Source organism: Ambystoma mexicanum, chromosome 1q (assembly GCF_040938575.1).
Source record: "Ambystoma mexicanum isolate Mex_15411 chromosome 1q, UKY_AmexF1_1, whole genome shotgun sequence".
Taxonomy (NCBI): Eukaryota; Metazoa; Chordata; class Amphibia; order Caudata; family Ambystomatidae; genus Ambystoma; species Ambystoma mexicanum.
Window position 1 is genome coordinate 802,322,137 of NC_090922.1, and position 15,158 is coordinate 802,337,294.

At 48.9% G+C, this 15,158-nt stretch overlaps 1 protein-coding gene across 6 annotated transcripts in view; it reads right to left on the minus strand.

Moving 5' to 3' along the window:
* Positions 1 to 923, minus strand: part of SMG7 (SMG7 nonsense mediated mRNA decay factor) — a 1,316,737-nt gene extending 1,315,814 nt beyond the window's left edge. For 5 of the 6 annotated variants that reach the window (XM_069641403.1, XM_069641402.1, XM_069641401.1 and 2 more), the window contains exon 1: positions 598 to 923. In XM_069641403.1, coding sequence (XP_069497504.1) covers positions 598 to 626 — 29 coding nt within the window. In that variant the 5' untranslated portion in view covers positions 627 to 923. The remainder of the gene's footprint in view (positions 1 to 597) is intronic. The other variant, XM_069641405.1, reaches the window with a different exon arrangement.
* Between the last annotated feature and the right edge of the window lie 14,235 nt (positions 924 to 15,158).

Sequence of the window (15,158 nt, forward strand, 5' to 3'; positions counted from 1 at the left end):
GACCATATACTCCCTGTTGCCGAAATACAATCTGTAAATAAGCCCGCTGATTAGAGGCATTCTTCATACCTGGCATTTCAGTGACCAACAGCCTTGTCAACTATGACCGGGTATCAATAATACGTGCCACCGTCAGTGGAAGGACCATCTATGATCACTGGCCCTCTACCTCGCTAGCGTGCACATGCAAGTTCGGAAACTCCCACCTTATCACATTGGGATCCTTCTCCCCAGTCTCCGAATCGTTTTCCCCGGCCCTCTCCTCACCTATCTGGGGTATGCAATCAGCTTCTTGCAGTGTCCCCAGGAACATCTCACCTGTCATTACCTGGTTTGTTTCCTGCAGTGTCCGCGTCTTAACCTGTCAGATCTGCCGTATTCCGCTTCTGCATAGGTTCCCACACTAGCAATCTCTCAGACCACTGCAATGCTATTTTTTAAATTTACTAATGTATACGATATGTCCGTCTCTTCATCTCCAGTGTTTTATCACCTCCCTTTGGCCTGCAGGTACATCTTACAATACCTTACTCTGACAGTACCGCACTAATTTGCCGAGTCCCACAGCGTTTGCTCAAATGCCCAGTCCTCACTTACCGGAGATACTGCGCGCACAACAGGCTCATCCTCTTGTGAGCAGCGGTTTCGCTCAGCTCCGGGGCGGTACGGCCTCCTCTGCCGGAGCAGCCATCTTCCCCCTGTCTGTGCCGCTCTAGCCTCCACCGTCGCTCTCTATGGCCTCGCTCCTACAGTCCGTGGGCAACGCGCGTTCCAAAGTGCCCCCACTCCGCGCGCCCCCGGCACTTCCGGTCTGAGCGCGGGCAGCCAGCTCTCACAGTTCCTTGTACCCGGTCACTGTCTGTGACTGTAGCTCTCTGGGGCCACCGCAAAGCGCATGCTCAGATTCACACGCACCTAGGCCTTATGTCACATGCTTGAGGAAGCCCGCCCCCTCACTGTGTGGAAGAGCGAAGGCGGGGGGAGCGGCCCGAACTGAGTGTTTGATTGGTGCTTTGGCTGCTATGGCTACAGATAGCCGCTGTCTGTCGTCTCCCTTGGTAACCGACTACCAGGCCTTGGAAGCGACACCGTGAGTGATACAGGGCAGGGGACGAACAAGGCCTGATCCGTATTATAGGGGAATAACGCCCATAAACCATTATTTTGAGCCCGTGATTCGTGACAGTGAGTGAAGAAGGATGGTATGAAGGGAGAGGACATGCACAAGCAATGACACATGGGAGTGTGAAGGATAACTCGGGATGAGTCATGATGTGGGAATGGATGCCCAGTCATGATGGGGCAAACAGAACCCGCATAGTCTTAGTCATTATAGAGAAAAGCTGGCCCAGGAATGAGTCACGATAGGGGCAGACGCGCCCTGGTGTAAGTATTGAATCCAGTGCTTTAAATGAAAAAAAAGAAGTGTAGGTACTCACCGATCTAGCCCTTAGGTGGGTCAGGGCTCAGTCCCAGAAGGGTCTTAAAATGTCTCTCATGTCTAGGGTGACCAGATTTTCAAGACAAAAACCAGGACAGCCAACAACATAAAAGAAGGACCCCCCCATTCCGACAGTATATGCATACAAATTGTGCTGCTTTTAGTGTTGATAAAAGCGGTAAATACCAAGCATGATACTAATTGAATTATGTATCTTAATGTTATATTTGTTCAATTAACTTGACTGTTATTGGTATTTAGTGTCAAAATGTTGAGCAATTCAACTATAACACACAAAAAAAGGAAATATTAATAACAAAGGTATTTTTGCTCCGTTTGCCATTACGTAACTTGCTATGTACCTCCACTCAGCCTGTCTCTGTGGTGCAAGCAGTTAATGCGCAAGGCTTGTACCTGGAACTTTGTGAGTTCAAACCCATTCTAAGAGTTTAGTTTAGACCTTAATACAGAGTTGCATGCATACAAAGGATTACAACAAACAAAAGTGCTGGTCGACCAGCGGTTACAAGATAGACGAATTGCAGAAAAATAAAAGTAAGCATATAGAAGAGTCCCCGGGAGTTACAGTTTGGGCGACAGTACCAAGCTGACAGTGTTACATACATTAATACAAAAGAGGTGAACAGGACGCATATGTTTTTTTTGTAGAGCCGGTTGGCCGTCCGTTAGTGATACTTATCGAAGAGCCAGCTCTTTACTTTTGCTCTGAATGTCCAGAAGACGGGTTTCATTCTGATTGTGAGAAGAAGGGAGTTCCAAGATTTGGCGGCCAGTACAGTGAAACTAGCTCCTCCAGCTCTTTTAGTTTGACCCTCAGGATGGTGAGACAATGCGAGTACAGAGCTCTGGGGGGTCTGGCTGATTGGTGTTTGGAGAATTTGTTCGACAAGTACTTAGGGGTAGAGTTTGACAGACATTTGTGGGTAATGACTAAGGTACGGAGAAAAATTCTGTCGCGCACCCGGAGCCAGTGGGCATCCCGTCTAAAACTGGTGATATGGTTGGATCTGGGGATGTTCAACGCAGATCTCAAGGCGTTATTTTGTAAGACCTGAAGTCTGTTAAGGTTCAGTTTGGAGGAACTCAGAAAAAGGGTGTTGCAATAATCAATCTTGGATAGTACTAGGGCCCTGGCTAGCGTAATGCAACTGTTAAGTGACAGAAAGGATTTGCAAGCGTTAATCAGCTTGTTGGTGTAAGCAGTAGTAGAGGCGGTGGCACTCACTTGTTTCTTGAGTGAGACGGTGGAGTCTATAGACTCCCAAAGTTTTGATTTCCTTGGCAACTTTGATAGAATTCCCATCGATGTCGAAGGACGTGTGTTACGCAGAATCCTGGGCAGTGCCCTTAGGGACCACTACACACAATTAAGACTACAGGTGGTGATACAAGTTTTACCTTTGGTACAAGCCTGTACTACTATGTCATAGTGGTAGCACTGGCGGAGCAGCCAGGCTTATCTCAAGAGTATATGAGCAGTAGCAGAGATTACACAAAGGGACCACAATTACTGTGACTCAAGCAAATACTGACTCAAGGTTTCAGGTAGAAAAATATAAGTACATTTATTTTTAAACCATTCGTTATAAACACAACACTTCTATGAAACTTCAATAAAAACCACACGTTAAATATACTACAACTAACCAATTCACTTTGTACAGTAAGTCTCAAGGTAAGTACCCTGTGTTGGAATGAACCAGTGTTAGGCACAAAACACGTTACCGCAAATACGATTGCGATCACTTTTTGACAGTTCAGTCTACTAAACAAACACATATCCGTGACATGAAATGCTACCGGGGCAAAGACACTTAGCACCTGAGATAACCAGAGGGAGTTGGAGGCACAAATCCCAGGCAATATTTAGGTTAAGCAGGCAGAATCAAGAAACACTCAGAGACAGGAGTTCAAAAGTCAAAGGGCCGGAGCCAGGGTCGAAAGACGCCGGGGCCAGTTGCCGAAGATCATGCGGTCAGACAGTTCACGATTCAACGCAGCCAAAAGTACTTCAGAATTTTCAATGTTCGGAAGCAAAAGTTATAAGAAGGAGGGAAGACAAGGCAAAGCCTTGAAAATGAAGAAAAGCGATTCACCCAGTTTCCTCAACAGAACACAGTACCTTGTTCCAATGGTGCAGCTGGTGCCCTGGCAGTTGTTCCTGTTGGTTTCCCGCAGACCCACGATTCCTGGAGCTTCGTCGAGAAGGAAGGACGTCTGAAGGGGGTCTGCGCCGCACAGGGATGAGGTCGGCAGCAGCGACACGGAATAAAAGGTGCGCTCCTTAAAAACAGGAGAGGCTCTTCAGGTGGCTATCCGGACCACTTCAGCAGTGTGCAGCGATTTCGACCACGGAAGAGGATCCTCTGGCTGAAGAAGATGAGCTGGTTATCCCTACCAAGCTCAAGGGAAGAAGACTCTGGACTGGATCTTCTCTGAGTTGTTGAAGGGCAGATTGCTCAGGACTGCAGCAGGGCTTTACCGGGACGGGTTAGTTGCATCAGCCGTCGTTCTCCGCTTCTCTTCGGTTCCTTGTAGTTCCAGTGGCGACTCTCTGACTTCTAGCCCAAGAGACCTGCCTTTTATGTGAAAAACCCCCATTCACGCAGCCTGGCTGTCAATCACCCAGCAGGGGGGTTGTCCAGCCCAGACAACTACCCTGGCTAATCATGACAAAGTGCGACTTGGGTTTCCTAGGATACCCTGTGCAGGGGGTGACTACACTCCTCCCTCACATTCAGCCCACCTAGACACCCAGGCGCCTTGAGGAGGGCTTCTGAGCAGAAGCATGCCAAAAGACAGTGAACAAAGAAGGCGAACCTGGTGTGCCGCGCAAAGTAAAACACAAGAAGGACTTTAACAAAAAGAAATGGCGAATCAACCCAACCGGAGCAAAAAGAAAGACGATTTGGTCAAGCGGTTTATGTTCGAGGCTAATATAATAGCCAAGAACAGTACCACGTTTATCTAATATAATTGCGGTAGAAAAGTTAGGGTAGATACCACTGCCACCAGCCAAGTCTAAATGTTAAAAGAGCGAAGCAATGCTCTAGGAGGTACAGATAAAAAGGGATACGAGTTAACCCTTTCCACTACTCCATGGAAGATGGGGTGGACTGGATCTGTGGTAGATTGACTAGGTAATGTTAATGGTAACTTTACCCTTTTCTGGGGGACAGTAGTCGCCTCAGAAATGGAGTCGAGGGAAGTCTCAAAGACAACCCTGTGCCACGGCACTGAAGGTGCTGTGTGACACACATAAAGAAGGGGACTACTGAAGTGGTTTACTTCAGAGTCCACACTCACAAAAACAGATGGAAACACATAGCAAAACACAGGTAAGAATGGGGGAAAAGCTCTCACTCTTACCAAGTGGGGAAAAATAAACTCCAGAAGTCCAGCAAAGCTGCTGGGGGACTCACTAGGTGAGGGAAATTAGCCATAAATGCAAATTCTCCATAACACTCGCCCCCCCCACAGACTAAGGGACAGGAATATTTAGTCCACTCCTGGATCATAGCTCTAGTCGGTTACAAACATCCTAGAGCATGGGTGCACAACATACGGCCCGCGGGCCAGTTGCGGCCCGCCATGCCGTTTTGTCCGGCCCGCCAGCAACAAACACTTTCCTAATGGAGGGCGGCCCTCAAGCAGCATCGGCCGCCCTCCATTAGGAAAATCTTTGTTGTTTTCCGGGCCGGACAAAACACTGGCCCTCATTGGTTCAGTGCACACGAACCACGCAGCTCCTACGAGACACGTAGTGCGTGTGTGCTGCACCAATGGATGCCAGCACTACGGCTGGCGTGGCCAGTAAGGCTTGATGCCGGAAGGCATTTCAGCCTTGCTTGCCACGCCAGCCGTAGTGCCAGAAGCCTCGCCAGCGTTCCAGCACGTCTGGGTAAGTACATGGTGGGGGGGGCTGTATGTTTGTGTGTGTGTCTGTCTGTCTCGGGTCCGTCCTGACTGTGTTTTTTGTTTTTGTATGTATGTTGAGATGCGGAGGTGGGGGGGTGTGTCGGGTGTGTATGGGTGTGTTTGTATTTGTATGTCTGCAGTGTATGTTGAGATGCGGGGGTGGGGGTGTGTCGGGTCTGCTTGAATGTGTTTGTGTGCAAGTGCAGTGTGTGTTGAGATGCGGAGGGTGTGTGTGTGTCGGGTCTGCCTAAATGTGTTTGAGTGCAAGTTCAGTGTATGTTGAGATGCGGGGGTGGGGGGTGTGTCAGGTCTGCTTGAATGTGTTTGTGTGCGAGTGCAGTGTGTGTTGAGATGCGGAGGGGGTGTGTGTGTCGGGTCTGCCTGAATGTGTTTGTGTGCAAGTGACGTGTATGTTGAGATGCTGGGGGGGAGGGGGAGTTGGAGGAGTCGGGTCTGCCTGAATGTTTGTTGTTGTTGTGTGCACGTTCAGGTTATGTTGAGATGTGGGGGTGGGGAGTCCGGGTGTGTATGCGTGCATGCTTGTGAGTTTGTTTGGTGAGTTGGGGGGTGGGGGGTTCATGTCTGTATGGATGCATGGTGTATGCATGTGAGTTTGTATTGTGAATTGGGGGTGGGGTCTGTATGGGTGCATGGTGTATGCTTGTGAGTTTGTGTGCTGAGTTGGGGGTGGGGGGGTTCGGGTCTGTATGGGTGCATGGTGTATGCTTGTGGGTTTGTTTGCTGAGTTGGGGGTGGGGGTTCCGGGTCTGTATGGGTGCATGGTGTATGCTTGTGGGTTTGTGTGCTGAGTTCGGGGTGGGGGTTCAGGTCTGTATGGGTGCATGGTGTATGCTTGTGGGTTTGTGTGCTGAGTTCGGGGTGGGGGTCGGGTCTGTATGGGTGCATGGTTTATGCTTGTGGGTTTGTGTGCTGAGTTGGGGCTGGGGGGTTTGGGTCTGTATGGGTGCATGGTGTATACTTGTGAGTTTGTATGGTGAGTTGGGGGTGGGGTCTGTATGGGTGCATGGTGTATGCTTGTGAGTTTGTGTGCTGAGTTGGGGGTGGGGGGTTTGGGTCTGTATGGGTGCATGGTGTATACTTGTGAGTTTGTATGGTGAGTTCGGGGGTGGGGTCTGTATGGGTGCATGGTGTATGCTTGTGAGTTTGTGTACTGAGTTGGGGTTACGGGGGTTCGGGTCTGTATGGGTGCATGGTGTATGCTTGTGGGTTTGTGTGCTGAGTTGGGGGTGGGGGTTCGGGTCTGTATGGATGCATGGTGTATGCTTGTGGGTTTGTGTGCTGAGTTGGGGGTGGGGGGTTCGGGTCTGTATGGGTGCATGGTGTATACTTGTGAGTTTGTATGGTGAGTTGGGGGTGGGGTCTGTATGGGTGCATGGTGTATGCTTGTGAGTTTGTGTGCTGAGTTGGGGGTGGGAGGGTTCGGGTCTGTATGGGTGCATGGTGTATGCTTGTGGGTTTGTGTGCTGAGTTGGGGGTGGGGGGTTCGGGTCTGTATGGGTGCATGGTGTATGCTTGTGGGTTTGTTTGCTGAGTTGGGGGTGGGGGGTTCCGGGTCTGTATGGGTGCATGGTGTTTGCTTGTGGGTTTGTGTGCTGAGTTTGGGGTGGGGGTTCGGGTCTTTACGGGTGCATGGTGTATGCTTGTGGGTTTGTGTGCTGAGTTGGGGGTTGGGGGTTCGGGTCTGTATGGGTGCATGGTGTATGCTTGTGGGTTTGTGTGCTGAGTTTGGGGTGGGGGTTCGGGTCTGTATGGGTGCATGGTGTATGCTTGTGGGTTTGTGTGCTGAGTTGGGGGTGGGGGGTTTCGGTCTGTATGGGTGCATGGTGTATGCTTGTGAGTTTGTGTGCTGAGTTGGGGGTGGGGGTTTGGGTCTGTATGGGTGCATGGTGTATGCTTGTGAGTTTGTGTGCTGAGTTGGGGGTGGGGGGTTCGGGTCTGTATGGGTGCATGGTGTATGCTTGTGGGTTTGTTTGCTGAGTTGGGGGTGGGGGGTTCCGGGTCTGTATGGGTGCATGGTGTATGCTTGTGGGTTTGTGTGCTGAGTTGGGGGTGGGGGTTCGGGTCTGTATGGGTGCATGGTGTATGCTTGTGGGTTTGTATGCTGAGTTGGGGGTGGGGGTTCGGGTCTGTATGGGTGCATGGTGTATGCTTTTGGGTTTGTGTGCTGAGTTCGGGGTGGGGGTTCGGGTCTGTATGGGTGCATGGTGTATGCTTGTGGGTTTGTGTGCTGAGTTGGGGGTGGGGGGTTTGGGTCTGTATGGGTGCATGGTGTATGCTTGGGAGTTTGTGTGCCGAGTTGGTGGTGGGGGGTTTGGGTCTGTATGGGTGCATGGTGTATGCTTGTGAGTTTGTGTGCTGAGTTGGGGGGGGTCTGTATGGGTGCATGGTGTATGCTTGTTAGTTTGTGTGCAGGGGTGGGGGGTTGGGGTCTGTATGAGTATGTATGCATGGTGCATGCTTGGTGGCATGGGGCATAGTGTTTGCTTGAGGGGTGGGTGTCTTGGGGCATAGTGTTTGCATGAGGGTTGGGTGTCTTGGGGCATACTGTTTGCATGAGGGGTGGGTGTCATGGGGCATAGTGTTTGCATGAGGGGTGGGTGTCTTGGGGCATAGTGTTTGCATGAACGGTGGGTGTCATGGGGAATAGTGTTTGGTCAGGGAGTGGGGGCTATGGGGCATAGTGTTTGCTTGAGGGGTGGGTGTCTTGGGGCATAGTGTTTTCATGACGGGTGGGTGTCATGTGGCATAGTGTTTGGTTGGGGAGTGGGGGCCATGGGACATAGTGTTTGCATGAGGGGTGGGTGTCTTGGGGCCTAGTGTTTGCATGAGAGGTGGGGGCCATGGGGCATAATGTTTGGTTGGGGAGTGGGGGCCATGGGGCATAGTGTTTGCTTGAGGGGTGGGGGCTATGGGGCATAGTGTTTAATAATAATTAGGGGTTGAAAAAGCCTCCTGCCACACCACGCCCCACCGCGCCTACCGCCCCACCCACATTTACTTTTCGGCCCACTATAGCCATCATGTAGGGTACTTTCAGCCCTCTGTCAAAATCAGTTGTGCACCCCTGCCCTAGAGAGACCATCAGCATTCTGGTGGGGACTTCCCGCTCTGTGCTCAATGAAAAAATCTGATCCTTGCAGGCAGATTGACCATCTGAGTAACTTTGGGTTTTCCCCTTTCATTTGCATCAGCCATCTCAAGGGTTGGTGGTCAGTCTGAATAGTGATGGTAGATCCATACAAGTATGGTCTAAACCTCTTCAGTGCCCACACAATAGCAAAGCATTCGCTTTCTATTGTTGCCCACCTTGTCTCAGGATCCTTTAACTTCCTGCTGATGAAACAAATGGGGTGTTCCGTACCTTTCTCATCCAGTTGACTAAGGACTGCACCTATACCTACATTAGATGCATCAGTTTGTACAATGAAGGGTTGGTGATAGTCAGGAGCTCTTAGGACTGGAGCCTGACAAAGGGCTTTCTTTAGTCCTTCAAAGGCTTGATTGCACTCCTCATTCCATGTGACCTTGTTAGGAAATTTGGGAGAGGAGATGACATTCAAGGGAGAAGCTATGGTCCCACAGCTCTCTATGAAGTTCCTATAATACCCTGTGAGACCTGGGAATGCTCTCACTTGGGTTTGAGTAGTAGGGGTGGCCCAGTTTTGTACAGCTTGTACTTTGCTAGGCAGTGGCCTTATTTCACCTCCTCATATCTCATGTCCAAGGTAGACCACTGAACTCTGACCAATTTGACATTTGCTTGCCTTCATGGTCAGATGGGCCTGTTCAAGAGCCTGCAGTACATAACCTAGGTGTTCAACATGTTCTTTCCATGTAGGGCTGAACACTGCAATGTCATCCAAGTATGCCATGCAGAAGTCCTCCATCCCATTCAGAACTTGATTGACCATCCTCTGAAATGTAGCAGGTGCATTGTTTAATCCAAAAGGCATTACCTTGAATTGGTAGAGGCCAGCTGGGGTGGAGAAAGCAGTTTTCTCCTTGGCATGGTCTGTCAGGGCTATTTGCCAATAGCCTGACGTTAGGTCAAATGTGCTGAAGTACTTGGCTGCACCAAGTTTGTCCACCAGCTCATCTGTCCTAGGCAAAGGATGGGCATCAGTTGTGGTGACTGCATTTAGAGCTCTATAGTCCATGCAGAATTTCAACTCCTTGGATCCTGCCTTTGGTACAAGCACAACTGGGCTAGACCATGGGCTAGTAGATGGTTCTATTACCCCGAGTTCAAGCATCTTGTTGACCTCATTCCTTGTGTGGGATCTGACATTGTCTGACATTCTGTACCCCCTGCTTTTGACATGCAAACAGTCACAGTGTGTATATCATACTGGCCCCAAGGGGTCAAGCCTGGTGAAAGTGAGAACAAGGAGGCAAACTGATTTAACAGTAACTTGCACTCATCCTGCTGGTTGGATGTGAGACTGGAAGAGAGATTAACTCCTTCCACTTGCTCATCTAAAGGTAAGCCTCTGAGGAGGTCAGGTAGAGGTTCACTCTCCTCCTCCTCCTGAGCTGAAGCTAGAAGCAGAGCTCCTATGTCAGGTCTGGAGACATAAGCCTTTAAACGGTTGGTGTGAAAGATTCTGGGTGCCTCCTTAGGATTGCCTAAGTCCACCAGATAGTTCACCTCTCCAAGTTTACCCACAACCTTGAAGGGTCCTAACCATTCGTCCTGCAAGGCCCTCTGCCTTGTGGGGACCATAACAAGAACAAGCTGGTCTTGAGTAAACTCAACCATGTTAGCCTTCTGGTCATGCTAATGTTTGACCAGAGCTTGACCATCCTTCAAGTTATCACTTGCCTCTGCCATCATGTGGGACATTCTCCTCCGGAGACCTATCACATAGTCAGTCACTCCGACTGGCTTGGGGGAAGGAGCACTCTCCAACCCCTCCTTAATCAGGGCCAATGGACCTCTGACTGGATGGCCATAAAGAAGTTTGAAGGGACTAAATCCTACTCCCTCCTGAGGGACTTCTCTATATGCAAAGAGAAGGCATGGCAGTAGAAGGTCCCACTTTCTTCTAAGGGGTTCTTCTAAAGCACCTATCATGCTCTTCATAGTTCTGTTAAACCTCTCTACCAGTCCATTGGTTTGGTGGTGGTAGGCAGTTGAGAACTTGTAGGTAACGCCACAGGTTTTCCACATGGTTTGCATGTAGTGGGACATAAAATTTGATCCCCTGTCAGATATCACCTCCTTAGGAAAACCTACTCTGGTAAAAATTGGTAAAAATACCAAGTAGGGCCTTAGCTACAACCGGAGCCATAACAGTCCTCATATGTATCGCTTCAGGAAATCTAGTGGCATGGTCCACTACAACCAGGATAAACCTTTTGCCTGAAGTTGTGGGAGGGTCAAGAGGACCAACAATGTCAATCCCTACCCTCTCAAAAGGAATTCCCACCACTTGGAGAGGCACTAAGAGTGCCACATTCTTGGATCCACTCTTGCCAGAGGTTTGGCAGGTGTGACAGCTTCTGCAGAACTTGTCTACTTCTGTACCCATCTTAGGCCAGTAGAAGTGCAGAGATAGCCTTTCTTTGGTCTTCTTAAAACTTAAGTGACCAGCCAAAGGTACCTCATGGGCTAACTGCAGAAACTGGAGTCGGTTCACTAGAGATACTACAAGTCTTCTTTAGTCTCCAGGGGTTGACTCAGTTGGTTCACTGTAGAAGAGGCCATCTTCCCAGTGCAACCTATACTTCCCAGGCTCAGTCCCATTGAGCTGAGAAGCTACCTGTTGGCGAAGACCTTCCAAGGTAGGACACTCTCTTTGTCCCTTATTGAAATCTTCTCTGTTGGGTCCATCTTCTGCCAGTAAAGACTGCAGCTCAGGATGGTCAACAGGGTCAAGATCTCCTACCAACGTAAGATCCTCTTCTAGATCTGATTCCTCAGTATCTAGTTTGACCATACAGGGTTGAACCTCACACTCAGCCTCAACTGGTGTGGGAGTCAAAGGTGTGACTTTGGACAGTCTCGGAGATGTCCTTCTGGGCACAGGAGTGCTTGCTGGTTTCTTGCTGGCAGACTTAGGTTTCCCTTTTGTCTTTTTTTGTCCTGCAATAACAGTAAGTAAGTCTTGTGGGCTTGGGGGGATAGCTTCCTCAATCATGTCCCCAGGAGAGCCTCTTAAGGTTCTCTCCCTTGCAGACCTTGTGAGCTCCTGCTTCCTTCTGCTAGGGAGCCTGAGGGTGCTAGACACAACTCCAAAAGTTGTAAGGTCATTACCCAACAGGACCCTCCCAGGCACGTTATTTTGCTCACTTACATGTATTCTGACAGTCATGTCATTACACTGGATGAGAGCTGGTAACTGGGGAACCATTTGCACAGTGCCTCCAGCTAACTTGGTTAAGTGTCTGGGTGCCTTAGCAACATCCTCCACTCTGAAAAAACATTTATCAACCACAGTTATGCTGGCTCCAGTGTCTCTGATGGCAGGGGTCTCCTGACCATTCACAAGAACACTATCTTTATAATACTCTTTAGTATTATGTGGGATTGAGTTATAGACATCTAAGTTCTATTGTTCCCAAAGACCCAAGGACACTAAATAAACACTAGCTGAGACTCTCATGGGCTCATCAGCTAGTAGCTGAAAGTTTCCACTGGTCATAGGTACTTCATCCACCTGGGAGAAGGCTAAGGAGACAGTGTTGATCCCTGAAGGTTTACCCTTACACTTGGGATCTCCTTTCACATGGCCAGGCAACCCACAAACAAAGCATTTCCCAAATGCTCTCTGGAATGGGGGTTTGCTCTGCCCTCCATCTGGTGTGGAACCAGATGGTACACTTGCCTGATTCGGTTTACCTTGTGGCTTACCCTGGTTATGTTTGGGGCCCTCTTTTGGATTGGAATTATTAGAATTCTCTTTGTTGTCTTACCTTGGATGCTTCCCCTCATCCTTCTTCTGAGTAGCCCCAGAATCCTTGTGAGTAGCCCTTTTGGCAACCCACAAGTCAGCAGCCTTAGCTAGCTTCTTAGGATCTATCTCCTTTGAATCAGCCAAGTGCTGTCTAAGCTCAGGAGAGCAGACATCAAAAATAGACTCCAACATTACAAGATTCCCCAAACCTTCATAAGTGTTCACCTTGTAACCCTTAACCCAACCATCTAAGTTTTTCAAACATTCACACACCCAGGTAGCCTAAGGGGTACCATCATGCTTTTTGAGGGTTCTAAACCTCTTGAGATACTGGGAAGGGGTCTTCCCAAACCTAGCTATTAATGCTAGTTTCACACATTCATAATCCTGTTTATCCTCCTCCCCCAACTCCATTACAGCATCACTTGCATCAGGGGGAGCCTATAGAAAAGCCAAGGAATCAACTGATTCCGTGAGATACCTTGAATCCCATGATTGTACTCAAACATTGTTAACCAATCCAAAATATCAAGTTTAGTCTCATACATACCAATCATTTCCTTTGGCATACGGGGTCTCTTAGGGCTTGAAGACCTAGAGGACCCTGGGAGAGAAGCATTTTCTAGAGACAGTTTCTTCATTTCTAGTTCATGGTTCAGCTCAATTTCTCTGAGCCTTAACTCTTGATGTTTCATGGCAGTTTGTGCATCAATATGTTTCACTTCTAATTCAAGTCTCATTTTCTCAAGTGCAATAAATTCTGGAGTAAGTGTAGGAACTGTGGGGGTCCCTGTGGACAGAGGTTGTGCATTCTGAGCAGGAAAGGGAGTTGCAGGGTTTCCTAACAAGGACTCATCTACTTCTTCACAATTAACACTCTCAGAATCAGAAATATCAAAATCCACATTTGCTGGAGTGGTAGGTCCTTCTGCAAAAACACTTAGCACCTCAGATACCCAGAGGGAGTTGGAGGCAAAAATCACAGGCAATATTTTGGTTATGCAGGCAGAATCAAGAAACACTCAGAGACAGGTGTTCAAAAGTCAAAGGGCCGGAGCCAGGGTCGAAAGACACAGGGGCCAGTTGCCGAAGATCACGCGGTCAGATAGTTCACGATTCAACGCAGCCAAAAGTACTTCGATATTGTCAATGTTCGGAAGCAAAAGTTATAAGAAGGAGGGAAGACAAGGGCAAGCCTTGAAAATGACGAAAAGGGATTCACCCAGTTTCCTCAACAGAACACATTACCTTGTTCCAGTGGTGCAGCTAGTGCCCTGGCAGTTGTTCCTGTTGGTTTCCTGCAGACCCACGATTCCTAGAGCTTCGTCGAGAAGGAAGGACGTCTGAAGGGGGTCTGCACCACACAGCGATCAGGCCGGCAGCAGCGACACAGAATAAAAGGTGCGCTCCTTAAAAACAGGAGAGGCTCTTCAGGTGGCTATCCGGACCACTACAGCAGTGTGCAGCGATTTCGACCACGGAAGAGGATCCTCTGGCTGAAGAAGATGAGCTGGTTATCCCCACCAAGCTCAAGGGAAGAAGACTCCGGACTGGATCTTCTCTGAGTCGTTGAAGGGCAGATAGCTCAGGACTGCAGCAGGGCTTCACCGGGACGGGGTAGTTGCAGCAGCCATCGTTCCCTCTGCTTCTCTTCGGTTCCTTGTAGTTCCAGTGGCGACTCTCTGACGTCTAGCCCAAGAGACCTGCCTTTTATGCGAAAAACCCCAATTCACGCAGCCTGGCTGTCAATCACCCAGCAGGGGGCTTGTCCAGCCCGGACAACTACCCTGGCCAATCATGACAAAGTGCGACTTGGGTTTCCTAGGATACCCTGTGCAGGGGGTGACTACACCCCTCCCTCACATTCAGCCCACCTAGACACCCAGGTGCCTTGAGGAGGGCTTCTGAGCAGAAGCCCACAAAAAGACAGTGAACAAAGAAGGCGAACATGGTTTGCCGCGCAAAGTAAAACACCAGAAGGACTTTAACAAAAAGAATTGGTGAATAAACTCAACCGGAGCAAAAAGAAAATCGATTTGGTCAAGCGGTTTATGTTCGAGGCTAATATAATAGCCAAGAACAGTACCACGTTTATCTAATATAATCGCGGTAGAAAAGTGAGGGTAGATACCACTGCCACCAGCCAAGTCTAAATGTTAAAATAGCGAAACAATGCTCTAGGAGGTACAGATAAAAAGGGATACGAGTTAACCCTTTCCAGTACTTCATGGAAGATGGGGTGTACTGGATCTGTGGTACATTGACTAGGTAAAGTTAATGGTAACTTTACCCTTTTCTGGGGGACAGTAGTCACCTCAGAAATGGAGTCGAGGGAAGTCTCAAAGAAAACCCTGTGCCGCGGCACTGAAGGTGCTGTGTGACACACACAAAGAAGGGGGCTACTGAAGTGGTGTACTTCAGAGTCCACACTCACAAAAACAGATGGAAACACATAGCAAAACACAGGTAAGATTGGGGGAAAAAGCTCTCACTCTTACCAAGTGGAGAAAAATAAACTCCAGAAGTCCAGCAAAGCTGCTGGGGACTCACTAGGTGAGGGAAATTAGCCATAAATGAGAATTCTCCCTAACAACGTGTATCGAGGGTCTAGTTTGTTTAGCTGTATTTGAGATCCGACAATCAGGAGCTCCGTCTTCTCATCATTGAGGAATAGGCTATGATCTGCCATCCACGCCTGAATCTCCAAGTATATGTCGTTAATTAGTTTAGAATCATCTTCATAACACCCTGTCAGCGTGATGAGAACTTGGGTGTCATCAGCGTAATTCGTATATGTGACACTCAAGTTATCAAGACGGTCAAAGAGGAGCTTAGTGAAGATGTTATAAAGCGTTTGTGAG